The 22,314-nt window shown below is 47.0% G+C and overlaps 1 protein-coding gene across 1 annotated transcript in view; it reads right to left on the bottom strand.

The window, feature by feature from the left end:
- LOC138261214 (cytochrome P450 3A21-like) overlaps window positions 1–22,314 on the bottom strand; it is a 184,051-nt gene that overhangs the window by 21,320 nt on the left and 140,417 nt on the right. The window contains exons 10-11 of the mRNA XM_069209967.1: window positions 14,545–14,705; window positions 9,344–9,570 (exon numbers count right to left, since the gene is read on the bottom strand). Of these exons, the coding sequence (XP_069066068.1) occupies window positions 9,344–9,570; window positions 14,545–14,705 (388 nt within the window). The remainder of the gene's footprint in view (window positions 1–9,343; window positions 9,571–14,544; window positions 14,706–22,314) is intronic.

Raw genomic sequence — 22,314 nt, 5'->3', positions numbered from 1 at the left:
CAGACAAGACCAGAGCCACACACCACCATCACCTATACACCACCCACGCACCTTATATCACACACCCCAACACATCACCCTACACACCCTCACCTACACCACACAACACCCATGGCACCACAGAAACACCCCCGATTCTCAGAGAAGGAGCTAAGGGTCATGGTGGAGGAAATCATCCGGGTAGAGCCACAGCTATTTAGAGCACAGGTGCAGCAGATATCCATTGTTAGGAAGATGGAGCTATGGCAGAGGATCGTGGACAGGGTCAACGTCGTGGGACAGCACCCAAGAACTAGGGATGGCATCAGGAAGAGGTGGAAGAACCTACGGGGGAAGGTACATTCCATTGCAGCAAGACACCAACTCGCTGTACAGAGGACTGGCGGTGGACCCCCACCTCCTCCCCTACAACTAACAACATGGGAGGAGAAAGTCTTGGCAATCATGCATCCTGAGGGCCTGGCCGGAGTAGCAGGAGGACTGTACTCCAGTAAGTCAACTCCATACTACTACTACCCTCCTACCTGTATGCCATCACATACCCCCCCATACCCACCCGCACTCACGTCACTGCGCCACCTCCCACTCACCCTACTATCACATATCACTCATCCCAATGCCAAGCTCTGCATGCATCACCAATGCATGGACACCACTCACAGCCCTGCATGGACACCTATCACTAAAGCATGCACACTAGAGAGAATCAGCTAGCCCACCATATACCATCTCACACAAGTGAAAGCTGCCAGGGTGAAAGTAACCAAAGAGGACAACCCAACGATGTACAATATGTCACACACACTGCATTTACATACCCACAGGTAACCCAGTCAATGTCAGCAGAGAGGAGGTGCCAGCAATATCCAATCCCCGCACAGAAGAGGCCCACAGTGATGACAGCGACTCTGGTCACCTGGATCTGGATGACCAACCTGGCCCATCAGGGACCTCTGGACAGTCAGTTACCTAGCCATTGTCACACACCACCACAGAGCCTCCCCCCTCAGGAAACACCACCAGAGCACCCACCCAGCGTACCCATACCTCTGTCCCCAGGACACATCAATCAGCAGTGTGTCCACCTCTACAGGTGCCCCAGGGCACACCTCGCACCCAAGACAATCTGGGACCCAAGGTCAGTGGCAGTGGGCACACATTCAGGGGACAGAGGCACAGGACAACAGGGAAACTGGGAGGACTGCTGTGCACCAGGGGGAGGGCAAGCCCAGGGAACAGACTCTCCAGGAGGCACTCACTGAGATCCTGGGAGCATACCAACATTCCCAGGATGTGCTGGGCCAGATCCTGGCCAACATGCAGGAGAACATGCGGCTGCAGGAGGGACAGTACCAGGGGATCAGGGAGGACTTGCAGGCCATTAACACCACCGTGGTCTCCATTGCAGGGGTGCTGGCAGACATGGCCAACATTATGAGGGAGGCAGCCTCACAACAGAGGGCCCCTGCTTAGCCAGACATCTGGACTGCCTTCCACCTCCGCTGCCGCTAGTGGACAGGAGGCCCCACCACAGGACCAACAGGCCACCAGCACCCCTCCCCCTGCAGAAGGAGAACCACCCACAAATGTTCCCTGCAATCCAGGCAGAAGCCAGAGACTATTGCAAAGACCCCCGCCAGGAAATGAGACCCTCCTGATTGTCACCCTTGTGTCCCACACAGTCACCCTGTCCACCTTGAAATGCCATAGCTCTCCTTGCACCTGTGCTACCAATAGACTGGAACTATACCCTGGACTTTCCTCCTTCATCACCCCAGCCCAATTCACTTGCCCCTTTACTTCTTAGCACATAAATAAACACCTTTTAAAAAAATACAAGTATGGAGTATGTCAAATGTTTAAAGTATGTATTCGTTTAACCAGGGTCAAACATTTCATTACAAGTGTTTAGTAATGTTCACACTGGAAAGACCAGTAGTTGTCTGCAGTGATCACACCAAGAACGATAGTGGGCACCAACATCTGCAAAATGAGTAACCAAAGGGTACAGTGAGTGGGCATAGAAGTGGGAAATAACAGCATGCCAGTGACAAAGATAAACAAGAAAATGTCAATGAAAGATGAAGTAACACTGGCCTACCTGCGTGTCATTGGAAGTATTGTCTGATCACTTCAGTTCTGTTGTCCTCATCTGCATCCTCTGCCTCCTCATCCTCACTGTTCACAGGGTCCACTGCTGCCACACGGCCATCTCCAGCCTCTTCCTCCTGCAGAAAAGGCTCATGGCGTCTCAAGGCAAGGTTGTGCAACATACAGCATGCCACGATTATCTGACAGACCTTCTTGGGTGAGTAGCACAGGGATCCACCTGTTAGATGGAGGCACCGAAACCTCGCCTTCAGGAGGCCAAAGGTACATTCTATTATCCTTCTTGTACGCCCATGTGCCTCACTGTAACATTCTTCTGCCCTTATCCTGGGATTCCTCACAGGGGTCAGTAGCCATGATAGATTGGGGTAACCAGAGTCACATGCAAATATCGAGGGACAACATTTAGCCACACACTCTCCCATACAGCCTACACCATACCCATACACCAACATCCACTGGGTGGGAACCAGGGCTCACCTATTAGCCACACCCTGTTCTTCTGTAGTTGCCCCATCACATTTGGTATTCTGCAATTCCTGAGGATAAAGGTATCATGCACAGACCCAGGATACTTAGCATTGACATGGGAGATGTACTGGCCCGCCAGGCACACCATCTGAACATTCATGGAATGAAAACTCTTTTGACTTCTGAATACCTGTTAATTTTTCCGGGGGGGACAAATGCAAGTGTGTTCCATCAATTGCCCTTATTATGTTGGGGATATGTCCTGTTGTTGCCAAGTCCACCAGGGGTCTGTACACGGGGGTATGTCTCCATCTCCTATTCATCCACAGCTGTAGCAATCTATGGGGCAAGTGAGTGAGGAGCCGGTCACAAACTGAACATTGGAGCCACAACAGTACAATGCATGATTTTAATTTGAAATGTATATGTGGCATTTGTCCTCTATGTCCAATTGTGAACTGTGACGCAGTCATAATCCATGGCTTGCCCCCCCCCCTGAAATGGTGTCCGCCTGTCCTGTGTGGATGGACAGGTGGAAGTGAGGTAATTCCGCTGACGTTGTGCGATGTTGCGTAAGGCGGTCGGGAACCGCCATGCATCTCCTCATTGGATAATATTGGCCCCTATGGGGTGCAGACAGTGGCCAATGGTGATGTACGCCGGCAGTGACGGTATGCACCGCAGCGGACGTCACGCATTATTTTCTATCTTTTCACTCACTTGCTACCTGACCTTCAACAGGAGAGGACCTACACTGCATGTGCTGCTGTGACCTGTGCCTGGAACCCACCATGGCACATGTGACTGGGATAGGGCCCCTGCCTTCACCTCGATGGAGTTGGAGAGACTGGTGGATGGTACCCCAGTACCGAATGCTGTATGGGCCTCCCGATCAACAGGTGAGTACACTATGAGCACGATGTATGTGGCATGAATGCATGGAGTGGTGTGTGTGAAGGCATTGTGTCAGGGGTTTGGTGGATGTCCTCTGGGCGGCGTGCAGCTTGCGTGCTGGGGCCTGTTTGTGCAAATGGCGATGTGAAGGGGTATGGTGGGCCATATGTATAACAGGCAGGACGGTCTGACAACTACCTTTCCCTGTGGGTATTTCTCTGCAGGTCAGCGCCCATCAAAAGAAGGGCATATGGCGTGCCATTGCCACGGACGTGTGGACCCTGGGGGTCTACGGCAGGCAGAGCACCCACTGTCGCAAATGGTGGGAGGACTTGAGATTCTGGGCACAGAAGATGGCGGATGCCCAGCTGGGGATGGCCTCCGAATGAGGAAGGGGTGCCCATCGAACCCTGACCCCCCTGATGGCCCGCATACTTGTGGTGGCCTATCCGGAGGTGGATGGGCGCTCGAGGGCATCACAGCAGCCACAAGGGGGTGAGTACAGTGCCCATCGTTACAACTTATGCATGGTAGGGTGGTATCTGGGTGGTGGATGTGGGTGGCGGAGACTGGAGGGGACAGTTCAGACACAGATACCTCCTCCAATGGAAGCTCCCTGGTGATAGCGGACACTTCTGTGACCACCCCAGCTACAGGTACAGCCGCCACCCCGTACCAGTACCGCCCTCACAGCAGCCCCTCATGGAGTTGCCCGTGCCCGATCACCCAGGAGGGTGGGCATCTCCTTTGCCCCAGGCACGTCAGGCCCTGCCCCAGTGAGCCCTGCTGGCCTGAGTGATGAAGCTATTGACCTCCTGAGATTTATCGCTGTTGGGCAGTCAACCATTGTGAATACCAATGCAGCAGCCCAAAATGCAACAGACCAATGCATTTCTGGAGGGCATTCACACTGGCTTGGCGGCCCAACAGAGATCAATCCAGGCTCTGGCCTCCTCTCTGATGGCAACCATTGTCCCTGTTTCCACCCTCCCCCCTCCAACTTCCTCTTCCCAATCCCATTCCCCTCAACCGCAACCTATCCCAAGCACACAGGCAGATGAGCATACACACAGGACAACCCACAAGAGTGACACAGGCAAACACAAGCACCACACTTCATCCCACAGGCACTCCGACAAACATCATCCAGATAAAGACATACCAACATCCACTGCCTCCACTGTGTCCCCCTCCATCTCCTCTCCACCTCCCTACCAATTGCATCTACACTCACACCTGCATGCACTACATCCTCATCCACTACCACCATCACCAGCACACCTATCAGAATATACACCTCACTGGCAGACACCACCACAACGGCCATGCACACGTCCCCTGTGTCCTCTCCCACTGTGTCTGCCCCCCCCTCCCAAGGTACACAAACCCAAGTACTCAGACACCCAACATCCATCCACCTCACAACAGCATCCAGCCCATGCACCTGCACCCAAACACAGCAGACAGACACCTCCCACAACCACTCCCTCTTCCTCTGCTCCCAAACCTTCTTCCTCCTCCCCCTAATGTCCCTAAGCAGCTTTTCCTCTCCACCATTGACCTCTTCCCTACCCCTCCCCCCCATCCTTCACGTCTGACCAGGGTGGCTAAAACCCAGGCAAGCACCTCAGCCACCCAGTCTACGGGCCCAGTAGTGTCTACACCCACTCGTGGTGGAAAAGGATCCAGGGCACCAGGCATCCTCAAGGAAAGGGTGCCTGCCCCAAGTGCTGCACGGAAGGGCAAGGAGCTCTCCCCAGCTGCTGCCCTGAAGGCCAAGGTGCCATCCCCAGATGCTGCCAGGAAGGGCAAGGAGCCTGCCCCAAGTGCTGCCAAGAAGAGCAAGGAGCCATCCCCAGCTGCTGTCAGGAAGGGCAAGGGGCCTGCACTAATAGGCAGGAAGGACAAGGGGCGTGCACTAGCAGGCAGGAAGGACAAGGGGCCCGGTGCTGGGACTCAGTCGGAGCCCCCAACAACAACCATGGTTGTGCAGCCATCCGAGGCTGAAGGGGATGGGCAAGAGCTTACCCCCACAACCACCACTAGCAGCAGCAGCACCACCACCACTAGCAGTGGGCAGCCATCTGAGGCTGCAGCGGATGGGCAGGAGCTTCCCCCCACAACCACCACTAGCAGCAGCAGCACCACCACCACCAGCAGTGGGCAGATGACCGAGACTGCAGGGGATGGGCAGGAGCTTCCCCCCACAACCACCAGCAGTAGCAGCAGCAGCACCACCACAAGGGGCCCGGTGCTGGGACTCAGTCGGAGCCCCCAACAACAACCATGGTTGTGCAGCCATCCAAGGCTGAAGGGGATGGGCAAGAGCTTCCCCCCACAACCACCACTAGCAGCAGCAGCACCACCACCACTAGCAGTGGGCAGCCATCCGAGGCTGCAGCGGATGGGCAGGAGCTTCCCCCCACAACCACCACTAGCAGCAGCAGCACCACCACCACCAGCAGTGGGCAGATGACCGAGGCTGCAGGGAATGGGCAGGAGCTCCCCCCCCCACAACCACCACAAGCAGCAATGCCACCACCACCAGCAGTGGGCAGCCGTCTGAGGCTACAGGGGATGGGTAGGAGCTTCTCCCCACAACCACAAGCAGCAGCAGCAGCACCACCACTGAACAGCCGTCACTGCCAGTGGACGGTCTGTTGACCTGCCTCCATGGGCTGTTGTGCGACCTGCCCCCTGCAAATCCTGTGGGTATGACACCCACCTGAGAGACTGTGACCTTGCACTCCCCAGGATCAGAAGCACAGGGCACGATGCCCCCTCCAGAACCAGTGGGTCTGGCACCCACTCACCCCAACCTTAGCAGGATCAGAAGCACAGAGCACAATGCCCCCTCCTAAACCAGTGGGTATAGCACCCACTAACCACATCCTCAGCAGGATCAGAAGCACAGAGCACAATGCCTCCTCCAGAACCAGTGAGTATGGCACCCACTCACCCCATCCTCAGCAGGATCAGAAGCACAGGGCACGATGCCCCCTCCAGTACCAGTGGGTATGACACCCACTCACCCCATCCTCAGCAGGATCAGAAGCACATGCACTATGCAGACAGTGAAAAGCGCGACTGGTGCAACTGCACCCGTCGCACGGCCGCAACACAGGAGCCAGCTCCAAATGGAGCCCGCGGTGTTGCGGCCGAGATTCCCGCTGGGCCGGCGGGCTGAAACTAGGTTTCCGCCAGCAGCCCAGCAGGGATCTACAAATGGCTGCAGCGGGGTTGTGGCTACATTGGCGGCCGCCCGGCGGTTCAATCTTGGCGGGCGGCTTCAGCCGCCTGCCAAGATCGTAATGAGGGCCTCAATTTCTAGGTCCAATATTCTGTCAGTGATTCCCAAAAAGAGTTTGAGAATAAAGGACTAGGGGCCAGATGTATCAAAGGGTTTTACCTATTCTATGTCTATGGGAAAATGTGTTGGTACATACGGCCCTAGATGAGGAACGATGGAAAGTGGGTTATATGCCAAGAAGGAAAAATAGTGGAAAGATTAGGAAAGAAGTAGAAAAGTATAGGAAGCAGGATACAGGAGCAGAGAGGGACAGAGAAGGAGAATTACAAATATAAGCAAAGGGGAGCGACTTCACCCCTCTCCCTAAAATAGTATTTACCTCCTTAAGCAACATTACTGTGCCAAAATGCTTTACAGTGCATTATCTGCCACTGTTTCTTTAATAAATTCATGTATCTCCAGCAGAACTGCTGCAACGCAATTCAATACCTTCATGAAATTTTCTGCGTGAAAACTTTACGAGCCACAGGTAAAATGTGTATTATTTATCACAATAAATCAAATAATGCACACACGGTTCCAAAAAAGAGGGTTTCTTTCAAACCTAAAGGTTCTGCATACCATGGAAGGCAAAAATGTTCGAAGCACAAGCCCTCACTCACCTTCCGGTGACATGCTTCATCATAGGGCTATGCTCCTCGTCAGGCCAGCGCTGCAATGCCTGACGGGCCCCACACGGGGGCTCTTTGCCGGAGATCTTTTCGAGGAAAATGCACAACCGGTCAAAAGAAGGGATTGAGGATTGGTATAGGAGTAGTTAAAAATGTCTAGAGGTAAAATATAGTTTGTATATTTAATCTGATGCTGATACCTCTGACATGGTTAAAAACAATAAATAGGGATATAGTAAAATAATGTCTACACTCCCCATATAGAAGAAGAATTTCTAAATACAGCTACTAAATCTCGCACTGGAGAGTAATAAAAGAGAAAAGTGAACACAGGATCCCCTGTGTTACTCTACATCATAGGTCAACATGTTTCTTGCTGATTTTTAGTCAATAAATGATCTTATGCGATTCGTCAGGACCTTAGAGACGTACCTAATCCTTTAAACACTTAGGCATCCCATACTATGGAGGTCAGAACCCTCCAAATATTAAATGTATGGCCTCATCGGGGAAAACATCGGGTTGAAAAAATCCACTGTGGCTTCTTTGTGGATCCGACCGTTCCGGACCACCTGCGCCCGTTTTCGCTCCCCGGAACTAATATTATTTATCACACCTGGTGAAATCAAAGTTGGAATTTATCAGTTGCGGTAAACATCAGACAATTACAACTTTCTGTTGAGTAACTTGAGGATTTTTGTTCTTGCTGAACAAAAATCTGCTTGTTCTGGAAAATACTGGGCATTAATCCCCTCAAATAGACGTTGGCAAGTTTGACCTGACAGGAGTTACATCACATATTGCAAATAACTGGAAATCTTGTAATGAGGTACTTTCTGTTCCTGTTCCAGACAACCTTCAGTGGAGTCTCAGATTGTGACTTGTTGACCTAGGAATATACTGAGTGATACATACAAGGAGGTATTCACAAAGAAATGTGGGAATCCTTAAGGGAGCATTCCTACTGAATCCTTTCCTCTACTCTTGCATTCCTTTATGAACTGGCCCAAAACCATCTAAAATGGGACCAAAATAGGAATGTTTATATATGAGTAGCACAAATAGAAAGGAGTCCTCTTTGCATTTTTATTAATAGAGAGTTGGGTCTTTCAAAGGCATTTAAAAGTACATAAAAGAGCACTCCTTACCGTAAATTCTTTTGTGAATTGGCCCTCATTTGTTTACACCCTTCTTTATTGTGTAGATGTTTATATTCTTGAGTATATCCTTACAAGATGCAACGTTTTAACTACGCACTGTTTGGTAGCCTTTTTTCAGGCTCTATGTATCCATGTTCAACAGTGGTCTTGTTGCCATCTCCAGGTTTACCAACATTTGTGGTTTCCCCTTGCTGACAGAACGGTACATTCCGTGTAAAAAAGCCCAAAAATAAATCCCAGACCTCTTTAGGACTGAAATGTAAAAACATAAACCTGCAGTGACCACCATTTATTTCAGTATTTTGAAGATCTTCTAGGGGAGCACTTTAATGGCGCTGTAGACACACTTCACTTATCACACTTTCTAAGCCAATTTTATTCAGTTAATTTGGCCTAGAGTAATCACACAATGTGAAATTACAAGACAATGCCTACACAAACTGAATTAGGTCAGGAGAGGAACAGTGTAACTAATTGAGTGATTATAGTTAACTGGAGTTAGAAAATACAAGGCCTCACAATGTTTTCTAACGTATGCATGTGTGGTTCATTAAAGCATAATTTGAATCGACAATGTGTGTTGTAAGAGACTGGACTTTTAGTTCAATCTAACTGTGCTAATAAAAGTGGCTCTAAATTCTTTCTATCTTGATTTATGCCAGCTTTCTTATCCACTATGCACTTATTTCTTCAGTAGCTTGAATTATTGATAATTAGCTACAATCTTAATGGACTTCCTCGCTGCCACTCTATCTCTCCTTCTTGCACCCGTGATATGTGAATCATACCTGTCTGGATTGAAATCGTCCGGTTCTGACCAATACTCGGGATCCCGCTGCAGAGGATATAAGGGGATCATTACCACCACTCCTTCTGGAATTGTCACTCCATTCACCTCCACGGTCTTCTTACAGACTCTTTCAAGTCGTCCTCCAGCGGGGTACATTCTGAGGGTCTCATTAATTGCCATCTCCAAGTACTCCATCTGCATCAGTGCATCATATGTAGGAGGAGCCTACAGTTAACGGAAAATACCAGAGATTAGAAGTGAAGCACTGTACTTACTATACAGCTTATTTATTTGACACAAATACATAGCCCATGTAGTGCAAGAGATCGTCATACTCAGCCATCTCTTAGGTAAAGAACTTATGTTGACTTGATGGGTCTAGAATCCTGAAGTGGGTGGTTTGACAAATCTGGTGCCTCTACCCTTCTGGATCACTCATCTTACCAAAACATTTGGATGTTAATTATACCAACTTTAAAAGACTTACACAAACTTATCCATACACATCACCAAACTCTTCCTATTTCTCAATACACGTTTCTAAAACAAGCATTAGCCTACTGTTTTCTATGGAGCTAGAGTGCTACCACCATCGACCTTTGTGTTTATTAGCTTCAGAAAGATTAAAAAGTGCACTTATTAAGTATATATATGTCATGTAGACATTGGACGCTTGAGCACATGCCCTACTTGAAATGTCAAAAGTTTAAATGTGCAAATTCTATGGCCAACCAATGGTTCACCAGTGACAATTGAAGTGCCACTGCAAAACACTAATACAGCAACAGAAGAAAATGAAACTGCCCTTGATAGAATGTTATACCATATTCATTAGTGCAAGTGCAAATAGGTGCTTCCTAGCAGCCTCACTTTCTTTCCCACCCTGCCAAAACTGCAACCTTGTCATAAGTAATCTATAGAATCTTTAAGGAGCTGGTGGGAACGCCATACTATCACCTTCTTTGTTCCCCTCACAAGCGTTCTTAGATTGAATCCCCTCATTTAAATCCAACAAGTAGTAGGATGTCAAACATCTGTCTTGTTCAAATATTTGCAAAACCTACTTTCTCAATAGGAGTATACATGCGTTTCTCATTCGCACATTATTTGCTTGAGGAAGAGTGGGAAAGCTTTTTTGTTTTCTTGCTGCTAAAGCATGGAACAAGCTCTTTTATGATCTATGCAACATTCCTCTTGAGGCCGCCTTTAGAAGGCAACTGAAAACTTGGCTGTCCTTCTCTAGGGCATAGGGCACTTGTGCCTGGATGCGTACCATTTTTTTTCACAATACCAGGGCACTCCGAGTAGCTGTGTGCTCTATAAATCCATTCATACATTCATCAATTAAGCCATGTCTATAGATGATGTCTTCTAATAACAGAGGCCCACCACAGACTCAGATAGTTATTTAATATTTGTAGCTAACTTTAATTCAGACTTGAATCCAGTTGATAATTACATTGAGAAGCATTAGCACCTGCTGTTTGTTGGCAAAGCGAATCTAGCAGTGGTTAAGTGTGCCTTTAAAAGGAATCACAAGTAGTCGGTGGACCCATGATCCAGAACGCCACACTTATGGCCATATTGGTCCTCTTGACAGTGACTGGCCGCTACAAACATGGCAACTCTACTGTTTGTTAGTTGTTTGTGAATACAAAAACACTGACACATAGGCAAATGTCTTTCAAGTAAATTGTCACTTTATTTGCAATACAAACATTGTGCAGCATTTGTTGCCCTTGACAATGCATCTAAGTGGTACAAACACAAAAGACATATTTGCAATTTGCATCTCAGAGAAGTGTAGGCTACATGTTTGAAAATGCTGTAGCACAGTGAAAAGTACTTGGCCTCAACAATTACTGGTATGTCAAAAACGACTAGCCATGGGTGGTGACATTGACGTAATACCCAACAGAAATGAATGCCGGTGGATTGATACAAAGAACTATATTACTCATGGGCTCAAGAACTTGGAAAAATGACTAGTATAAGTAGTTTGTTGTGGATTTTTCCATTCATGAATTGTTGTTGATACTCAGCCATTCGTTAAATTATTGCTACGGTACCTACAAAGATGTAGGCTAACGAATATCATCTTCCCAATTAGCTTGATAGTGGGAGGGATTTTCAGAGGAACTGTCCAGCTGATGGATCCTCTTAACTTCCTCTGAAATTCTAAAGAGATCCCTGGTAGAATTTCCAGCCAGCTTTACCAGATTACTACATTAGATGTTCATGGGCATTGAGTACTGACTCCTTTTTTTGGCTCCTCATATATCTAGTATTGTTTCATCAATCTGATTTTTACCATTTTCTTGGTGGATTTGCTTAACTAGCTTTTCTATATGATGCTTAGGTTAATTAACTCAAAGCTTCTTAAGCATACTGCAACTTTGATAAGAGTTATCTTGTACAACTACATAAGCTATTGTACATTTTTAGCGAAAACACTGTCTTTTACCAATACTGAATTATTTTATTTTTGTGTTACTTTACAGGATTTTGCTGACATTTTGTTTTGTACTGGTTACTGTTTTGCAATCTGAGTTTAGAGACTTGAGCAGAACTAATGAATATATTGCTGTGTTTTTTGCATGTAACATACTGCATATACATATAGCATCACTGCATATAACATATTTTGAGGGAAAGCATCAAACTGTTGTTGATTTGGACACATTCTTGAACAAGTTATCTGTTTCCATGAGAATGTCAATGGTGTCATCCTAAAGGGTTTCAAGTAAATTGGAACTTGAACTACTGACAAGCATCCATTCAGTGATGCAAAGCAGTGCCCCACTGCACCGAGGGGCCTCGCCCTCTCACTTTTTGCACTTAAAGGGTGTCTGTCAGGCTAAACAAAGGTTAGACACTCTTTATCTTCAGGTCAGGCAGCCAAGAGTTAGATCTGTGCTAAACACTCAGGCTTCCGGATGCCTGAACTGAACTTTGCTGGGCTGAGGATGTCACAGCTCCTGTGGGCATGACCTCCTCAGCTTGGCAAAGGTCCCTGAGGCCCTCCGCCTTGTAACAAGGGAGAGGGTCAGTGATAGCCTCGTACCTCAGTGCTTAGGTTTTAAGCCCTTAAGTGCCCAGGCCTCAGTATCTGTCACTGACACCTGGTCACAGAGTGGGTGGTGCTAGCAGTTTCTCTGGCCCCATCCTACTCTGTGATGAGGTAGAAGACAGCAGTCCCAACTCTTCTAGCTCCTCCCAGGTTTCCCAGGGTTTCCTCCCTGTGAGCTGCAGCTGGTAAGTGTAGTGTTTTTATTGACTGGTGCATGCGTGTATGTATGTGTATATGTGAAGGATGTTGGGAGTGGGTGTTTATGTGTGTGCCCCTATCTGCATGTGAATCCATGGGTGTAAGTTAGTGTGTATGTGTGTGTGTGGGCGCCATGCCCCCTCTAAGTTGTACTTACCAGCCACCACTGGTGCTGCAACATTGTCAGTTTGGCTGTTATCTTACATTTACTTGAACTATTGGTGTCCATTGCTGTTTTTGGCCCAGAGTTACCAAAACAGAGTTTTACATTTAAGAGGTTGCCTAACTGAAACACAGTTTCCCTATTTATTTATTTTTTTTAAATGGGTGTACCAGTTTTGTTAAGTATTTTATCACTTCAATGTTGGTGACGTGTTCTGTTTTGCATACACTTGGGGACTAATGCAAACGTGACAAAATAGACTAAAAAACTAAAAAATCCAAACATCCACAATGACTAATATTTTTAGACTTTGGTCCTTACAAAATTAAACTACACTTTCTAAAGTTGGCCCCGGTCTCAAATGTTTCTAAAGAGTGATGGAAAAGCGCTCAGGTAATCATTTTCATATGTTAGGTTATTGTGATGTTCGAAATGTGGTCAAGAGCAGAAGATAAAGAACAGAGTTAAGTTATTGTGTAACACTTACTGTAACAGTTTCTAAATCATTACTTTTGGGGTTTCAACAGTTAAAATCTAATGATAATTTTCAATTGAATCTATAGGATTATGTTTTGTTTCAAAAAGTATTAAAAAGTTGCAATTTTCTTACGTGATATTGGAAAAATTGATACCAGGTTGGTGAAGGAGGAACAAAATATACAGCAGAGGGCCTGCAACACAGTGTCTCATTTTGATTTCATATGTAGGTTTTAGCTGAGGCTGTATAATTTTTTATTAGGCAAATCAATACCAGACTTTACATAACAACATTGAGTGCCATCTGGGTGTGTTTTCATTTTCTATAAATCCATTCCCAGGTTTTGAGAAACTGCATAGCCCTCTGGGGAGGAAGGACACACCTATGCACTTCAAAATTCAAATCAAGACTTGGAATTGAGGATGTTTCATAGGGTTATTTGTCACCAGTATCTATCAACTCGGCTTTCTCCAACGGCAAAGAAGACAGTGCTCAACCTTAACATATTTTTTTTTTCATTGAGGCAGCTACAAGATGCTGTGCTTCCCAGCAGCCCTCTCCAACCTTGCCAAAGTGCGAGGAGGATGGTCCCTGCCCCAACCTTACCCCCGCCCCACCCAAGAGGTGAAAATGTTCTGATTTATCTTTCAACTCAAGTAGAGGTCTGAAAGTATTCTTTTGTACACCAACCTTGACCAAGGGCAATCTTGCACGAAAGCAGAAAGGATTTTTTCTTCCCAAACACAACATCCATCCCACCTAGGGGCCAAGGTTGTTTCAGCGACCATCACAGTTTACAAGAAGGAAGTGCGGACAGGATTTTCCCCATATTTTATTTGGTGCAGGGGATTGGGAGGTTTCATTATAAGTCCTCTTCTTGTCTTGCTCAAGGGCAGGAAAAGGGTATTTTGCTACTTTTTTAAACCTGCTACAACAGCTAACTACTGCCCAGAGTCATACACCTGTGAACAAAGCACCAGAGTGGCTGGTAACTGTCATGGCCCGGCTTCAACCATATTTCTTGAGACTAAAAGAAGGCCAGGCAAGTGACACCTTCCCTCCACCCACAAAAGGTATCAATGGCACCATGCACTGCATGAAAAATCTGTTGAGAGTCTGGTGGCTAAAGTTGCCTATGCGAATTTTAAAACAAAAGCCTACTTAGGTCGCCAATTACAGGCAGATGGGAATAGAACATCCTCTAAAATCATCAGATATCCTTTTGCCTTTCTCTATTGTCCTTCAAAATAGTCCCTTTAGCATCCTCCTTCAGCAGGTATTTCAGCTCACCTTGTTTGGCAGGAGAGTATCTATTTCCTGTTGCAGTTTCTGCTGAACATCAGGGTGGGTCGCCAGGTTGTAGGACAGCAAAGAAAGGGTAGTGCTGGTGGTCTCAAAGCCAGCCAATATGAAGATCAAGGATTGGGCCGTAATTTCACTATCGGTCAGTGCTGTGGAAAGAAGATCAACAGGAAAGAAATACAAAAAGTGAGATTGCTTATATGCTATGGTTGTTATCTTAGGATGTGTTATGTTATGTTGTTCTGCGCTGTGCAGTGTTCCGTTATGGTATGCTGTGTTATACCATGCTATACTAGGCTATGTTATGTTAAGGTGTTAAGTTGTGTCGTCCTGTGTATGTTGTGTGATTTTATTGTATGGTGTGGTGTGTTGTGTTGTGCACTGCTATACTATGATGTGTTGTAATGCTGTTTTACGCTATATAAGAGCGTGAATTATTGTGTCGTGAAGTGCTAAGTTTGTTATGATGGGGTGTGATATGTTGTCTCGTGCTGTGCTATGCGTTTTTTATACTGGAATTACTTATGTTGCTTAATGCTGTGCTGCATTATGTTAAAGCGTGATATGTTGTGGTATGCTGTATTCTGTGTTATGGTGTGGTGTGATATGTTGCAATATGGAGCTATATGCTATGATATGTTAAGGACTGTAAAGTTTGGCCAAGCTGTGCTAAGTTAGGGTGTGTTGTGCTATGCTCTGCTAAGCTATGCTGTTATGTCAGGGTGTGCTACATTACCTCATGCTGTGCGATGCTTACTTATGTTATGGTTTGATGTAATGTTATTTCAAGCTGTGCAATGCTCTGTTATGTTAGGTTGTGTTATGTAGCATCATGATGTGCTGCTATGGTATGTTATGCTGTTTTGGGGCTGTACTATGCTGGCATTTCCACAGAATATTGGAATCAAAAATATTGTGGGATAAAATATTATGTCAAGGATCTCAAGGACAAAAATATCGTTAAAGTAAATTTCTATAGGTAAGCAAAGTTTTACTATATATATATGAATATATATATATATATATGTAAAACTCCACATATGTGTACTTTTACAATATATGTATCTTAAAGGATCGCAGATGTGGAGTTAAGAATAGTAAATCTATTTGCACTTACCTTTTCCATATTCTGGTCTATTTGCACTTACCTTTTCGATATTCTGGGCCTCGATATTTTTGATACAATATTCTGTCCACACAATATTTTTGTTTCTGATATTCTGCAAGTGATCCTTTATGTTATGTTATCTTAGGTTGGACTTTGATATGTCGTGCTGTGCTCTCGTGTTTTTTATGATGTGTTGATCTGTCGTGCTATGCTATAATGTGTCATGTTAAGTTGCATTATGCTAAGATACGTCATGTGTTGGTGCTTTTAGTTGTGTTCCTCCGTGCTGTCCATGTTATGATGTGGTATATAATTGCTACTCCATGCTAACACCACATCACGTATTTTGCTTTTAAAAACAATATATTTTTCAATAACAAAACCCTGAATCACAGACATCTTTCTTCAATATTTTCAATCACTTTTGAATTGCACGTTTAAACTTAAATTCGTCACATCGGTATGTACTTTACCATCATCATCTACTATATCAGGGCTGGCTTTAACCGCTGGTGGCACCCTGTGCGACAGTCTTTTTTGGCGCTCTCCACCCCATGACCACCTCCTCAGATTCACTCACTACCACCCGACAAATACACCCCTCATCTCTCTGTAGGCCCCCTTTCACACACTGTAAGGAAATGCCTCCTTGGCATGGTTACCCCCTGACTTTTTGCCTTTGCTGATGCTAAGTTTTGATTTGAAAGTGTGCTGAGGCCTGCTAACCAGGCCCCAGCACCAGTGTTCTTTCCCTAACCTGTACTTTTGTTTCCACAATTGGCACACCCTGGCATCCAGGTAAGTCCCTTGTAACTGGTACCCCTGGTACCAAGGGCCCTGATGCCAGGGAAGGTCTCTAAGGGATGCAGCATGTCTTATGCCACCCTGGGGACCCCTCACTCAGCACAGACACACTGCTTGCCAGCTTGTGTGTGCTGGTGAGGACAAAACGAGTAAGTCGACATGGCACTCCCCTCAGGGTGCCATGCCAACCTCACACTGCCTATGCAGTATAGATAAGTCACCCCTCTAGCGGGCCTTACAGCCCTAAGGCAGGGTGCGCGATACCATAGGTGAGGGCACCAGTGCATGAGCACTGTGCCCCTACAGTGTCTATGCCAAACCTTAGACATTGTAAGTGCAGGGTAGCCATAAGAGTATATGGTCTGGGAGTCTGTCATACACGAACTCCACACACCATAATGGCTACACTGAAAACTGGGAAGTTTGGTATCAAACTTCTCAGCACAATAAATGCACACTGATGCCAGTGTACATTTTATTGTAACATACACCCCAGAGGGAACCTTAGAGGTGCCCCCTGAAACCTTAACCAACTACCAGTGTAGGCTGACTGGTTTTAGCAGCCTGCCACACTCGAGGCGTGTTGCTGGCCACATGGGGAGAGTGCCTTTGTCACTCTGTGGTTAGTAACAAAGCCTGTACTGGGTGGAGATGCTTATCACCTCCCCCTTGCAGGAGCTGTAACACCTGGCGGTGAGCCTCAAAGGCTCACCCCCTTTGTTACAGCACCCCATGGCATTCCAGCTAGTGGAGTTGCCCGCCCCCTCCGGCCACGGCCCCACTTTTGGCGGCAAGGCCAGAGGAGATAATGAGAAAAACAAGGAGGAGTCACTGGCCAGTCAGGACAGCCCCTAAGGCAACCTGAGCTGAGGCGACTCTGACTTTTAGAAATCCTCCATCTTGCAGATGGAGGATTCCTCCAAAAGGGATAGGAATGTGACCCCCTCCCCTTGGGAGGAGGCACAAAGAGGGTGTAGCCACCCTCAGGGCTAGTAGCCATTGGCTACTGCCCTCCCAGACCTAAACACACCCCTAAATTCTGTATTTAGGGGCTCCCCTGAACCTAGGAACTCAGATTCCTGCAACCTAAGAAGAAGAGGACTGCTAAGCTGAAAAACTCTGCAGAGAAGACGGAGACACCAACTGCTTTGGCCCCAGCTCTACCGGCCTGTCTCCCCCCTTCTAAAGACACTGCTCCAGCGACGCTCTCCCCAGGGACCAGCGACCTCTGAATCCTCAGAGGACTGCCCTGCTCTAGAAGGACCAAGAAACTCCCGAGGACACCGGCCCTGTTCACCCAAGACTGCAACTTTGTTTCAAAGGAGCAACTTTAAAACAACTGCGTTTCCCGCCGGAAGCGTGAGACTTGCTACTCTGCACCCGACGCCCCCGGCTCGACTTGTGGAGAAACAACACTTCAGGGAGGACTCCCCGGCGACTGCGAGACCGTGAGTAGCCAGAGTTGCCCCCCCTGAGCCCCAACAGCGACGCCTGCAGAGGGAATCCCGAGGCTCCCCCTGACCGCGACTGCCTGTCTCCCAGATCCCGACGCCTGGTAAAGACTCTGCACCCACAGCCCCCAGGACCTGAAAGATCGGAACTCCAGTGCAGGAGTGACCCCCAGGAGGCCCTCTCCCTTGTCCAGGTGGTGGCTACCCCGAGGAGCCCCCCCCTTGCCTGCCTGCATCGCTGAAGGGACCCCTTGGTCTCCCATTGATTTCCATTGGAAACCCGACGTGTGTTTGCACACTGCACCCGGCCGCCCCCGTGCTGCTGAGGGTGTACTTTCTGTGCTAACTTGTGTCCCCCCCGGTGCCCTACAAAACCCCCCTGGTCTGCCCTCCGAAGACGCGGGTACTTACCTGCTGGCAGACTGGAACCGGGGCACCCCCTTCTCCATTGAAGCCTATGCGTTTTGGGCACCACTTTGACCTCTGCACCTGACCGGCCCTGAGATTCTGGTGTGGTAACTTTGGGGTTGCTCTGAACCCCCAACGGTGGGCTACCTTGGACCCAAACTTGAACCCCGTAGGTGGTTTACTTACCTGCAAAAACTAACTAACTCTTACTCCCCCCAGGAACTGTTGAAAATTGCAGTGTCTAGTTTTAAAATAGCTATATGTGATTTATTTGAAAAGTGTATAAGCTATTTTGATTATCCAAAGTTCCTAAAGTACCTACCTGCAATACCTTTCATTTGAAGTATTACATGTAAAATATGAACCTGTGGTTCTTAAAATAAACTAAGAAAATATATTTTTCTATACAAAAACCTATTGGCCTGGAATTGTCTTTGAGTGTGTGTTCCTCATTTATTGCTTGTGTGTGTACAACAAATGCTTAACACTACTCCTTTGATAAGCCTACTGCTCGACCACACTACCACAAAATAGAGCATTAGTATTATCTCTTTTTGCCACTATCTTACCTCTAAGGGGAACCCTTGGACTCTGTGCATACTATTCCTTACTTTGAAATAGTGCATACAGAGCCAACTTCCTACACACATTCATTTGTTTTAAAGCGCTTGTGTGAAATCTGCCTTCACTAATCCACTCAGCTATCCACATAAAATAAAGTTATGTTCTTTGCAGCAGGCATAATACCCCTCTATGCTACTTTTTGTGAGTCAAAGCTGTCACTCCCAACTCTCTCTCTCTAGCAGGAACGTTAATCAATAGAGTTATCTTGACATTTTAATTGGTTCCCGAAGGCTGGACACACAAGGAACTTTTCAGAAGGTGCTTTAAAATCGCAAGTTTTGTAAGTCATTGTTTAACACAGCGCCCCCCCTTAGGTCAACGCCCCCCAATCCAGGTCAGCACCCGGTGCGGCTGCACCGCTTGCCCCGCCTTAAAGCCGGCCCTGTACTCTATTGTCAAAGATTGGAATCGGCATGAGCGTGGGCAGTGAGCACATGAAGCAGAAGCTAATGTTCAGCCATCTCCAGTTCACTACTTCTTACAGTACTTCTTGTTTCAGACAGTGTCATTGGCGGAGAGAGGCACAGTTTTGGAAACTAATATGGCTCATGGGGATCTCTCATCCAATCCTCTCATGCGGCTCGTCACGCCTCTAGTCTTGCTCATTGCATTGATCTCATGGCTAATGAATCGTTATCTCTGCCACTTTCCACAACTTGACCAAAGGGGGCTGCTGCTGACTTCCAGTCCATTGCTAAACTTCGAGACATGGGTGCAGGCATTAAAACAGCTGGAACGTCCCACTGCTGCACAACGGTTTCTGTAATAGGCAGTGCAGAGGTTGAAGCACAACCAAAAAAGTATGGAAACTAGGTTACTATACACAAAGGGGGCAGGGTGAGTGAGCATAGGTGCGGAGTCAAAGGAGAGGCTAAAAAAACAAAATATTCTGAAACTTTTTTCGGTCCTTTACCTTTAGGTAACGCCATATAAAATAGGGCAAAGCCTAATTGAAAAATAAATGCAAGTTAATCTGATCAGTGGGAAATGTACTCATACATTATGAAACCTCTATTAGTTAATGCACTGCAGAGGCCTTTGTCTGTAACCAGAGAGCCACAGAATCGAATTCTGTTTAGTGCAGTAAAGCATAGTGACTTGTGTATGTTTAGTTATGAGGTCCCAGTCTGTGACAGAAAGCACTGTGAATATGTGAGTAATTATTTTAAACTTGTGTATCTCAAAATAGAAGAAGCAGTTTTACAAGAAACCCATTTAGCTCCGGGAAACAGTGTATTGACACAGCGTAAAATGCAGGGATATCGTTATGCAGCCAGCTTTATCTCGCTTGCGCGTGGAGTACGTGGAGTATGGGTCAGATGAGGATCTGGGATTTGTGTACAGGAAGTATATATAGACCTGGGGAATAGGTGTGATGTGGCCCGCTGTCACAAGCAGTGCTACTTATTTGAGTGTATGGCCCTAATTACGAGGACTCACAGTTTTATCACTATTTAAGTGCGCGCCAACTACAATGGGGTGATCTTCTACAGATTTAAGGGGGGGACTTCGATTGTGTCCTGAATCATGAAATCGACAACTCCAAGGGCCTTCCACGTCACCCTTCGGTGGCTGCACAGTATCTCACAGAAGTAGCTGCGAGGGAATGCCTCCACAATGCTTTGCAATACACGTCCCCCAGTGGGACGTTATACAGTCTCTGTTCCTCCGTGCATGACATCTACACACGCATAGATTTTTGGCTTATATCTAGGGGATTGATTTCTCGGGTCAGGCAATGTGAACCATTGCCTTGTACCTAATCCGATCACTCCCCCGTAGTGTTGGTGCTGGAACTTAAGGAAAAAAGGGACACACTGTACGCCTGGCACCCCCCCACACACACGCACACACTTCCTGTTGGGTTCAGCATTCAGAGATGAACTGTCTCAGGACATTGAAGAGTTTTTTCGGATTAATGTGGGAACCATTGAAAAGTTTGCAACAGCCTAGGAGGCCTTTAAAGTCTATTTCTAAGGAGTCACACTCTACAAACATGCAGGGGTCCTTAAGTCAATACTGTATGAGGGCACGTAAACCGCCTTGCGGGGTAATTAGAGCAGAGGCACCAAGACACATCCGATGATCACCTTCTGGGTAATATCAAGGCGAAAGTAGACAAATTCCACGAAACGGCCCAAAGCAAAGCCCCATCATTTAGGATGATATGCCATTGCACGCTCATGTTGGGAGGGAGCATGCTCCAATGCAACACTAGTGACACTGCTGTGCCCCAGTAGGGAGTTTGACATAATCCTAGAAATTCAAGATGAGCAAGGACAACCCCTAACTAACCCAGACCAGATAGTCAACAGATTCTGTCACTATAATGTCGCCTTATACCATCTGATGAAGCCGCAACCATTGCTTACCTGACGCACATTACTATGACTTGACTCACCACTGAACATAAGGAACATCTTATGGCACCTCTGCAACCAGCAGCCCTTGAAGATGTGCAATCATGGTAGGCCCCGGGTCATGATGGGCTAACTGTTGCCTTTTACAAAGTCTACCAGGATTAACTGGTGCCTCACTTAGTCACATTATACGAGGCGATGGTCGAAACGGACGCCATGCCAACATCCCTCTGTGAGGCCTTAATACTGACATTGTTAAAACCTGGGAAACTTCCTAATCAGTGTTCTTCCTATAGACTGCTATCATTACTAAACGTGGACACTAACATTTAAGACAAGGTTCTAGCTAACAGACTGGCTTTGCTCTTGACCGGAGTGATGTGGACTGAGCAGGCTGGCCTTGTCCCAGGCTGCAGTCTCACATTCAACCTTTGAATGTTATTTGGCACTATCTTACGTCTTGACACAGAGGTGAGGGTAGCCGCCGTATTTTTAGATGTGGAAAATCCTTCTAGTCTGTAGAATGGGATTCATGCTGGCCGTGCTGCACCGGATTGGAGTCGAAGAGGTATTTGTGCGCTTAGTTCAGGTTCTTTGCACGTTGCCAACCACCTGGATTCATATCAATGGGGTCATTTCCACTCCTCTCAAGATCACTAGGACACCAGGCCAGGTTGCCACTTTGCATTGCTGTATGTATTGGTGGTGGAAACTTTAACATTTGAACTCTGTGAGTACCACGGACATAGGGGCTTGCGCTTCGCATGTTATAATCCGAACATTTCGGCATACGCAGACGATGAGCTGTTATACACACACAACACGGAAAAAAGTTTTCACCCTTGTTGCGAGTGGTTGTGCATTTTGGGGGATTCTCTGGCCTTCGAGTGAAGTGGGATGAATCTGTTATTTTAACTTTCAACCCGCCATGACGCCTATATCACTGGAATAGCCTCTACAGTGGTTGACGGACCCGGTATGCCACCTGGAGTTCCAAGTGAAT

This window comes from Pleurodeles waltl, chromosome 10, assembly GCF_031143425.1.
Source record: "Pleurodeles waltl isolate 20211129_DDA chromosome 10, aPleWal1.hap1.20221129, whole genome shotgun sequence".
Taxonomy (NCBI): domain Eukaryota; kingdom Metazoa; phylum Chordata; class Amphibia; order Caudata; family Salamandridae; genus Pleurodeles; species Pleurodeles waltl.
Note: the sequence above shows the minus strand (reverse complement) of the source record. Positions and strands in the feature narration are given on the sequence as shown.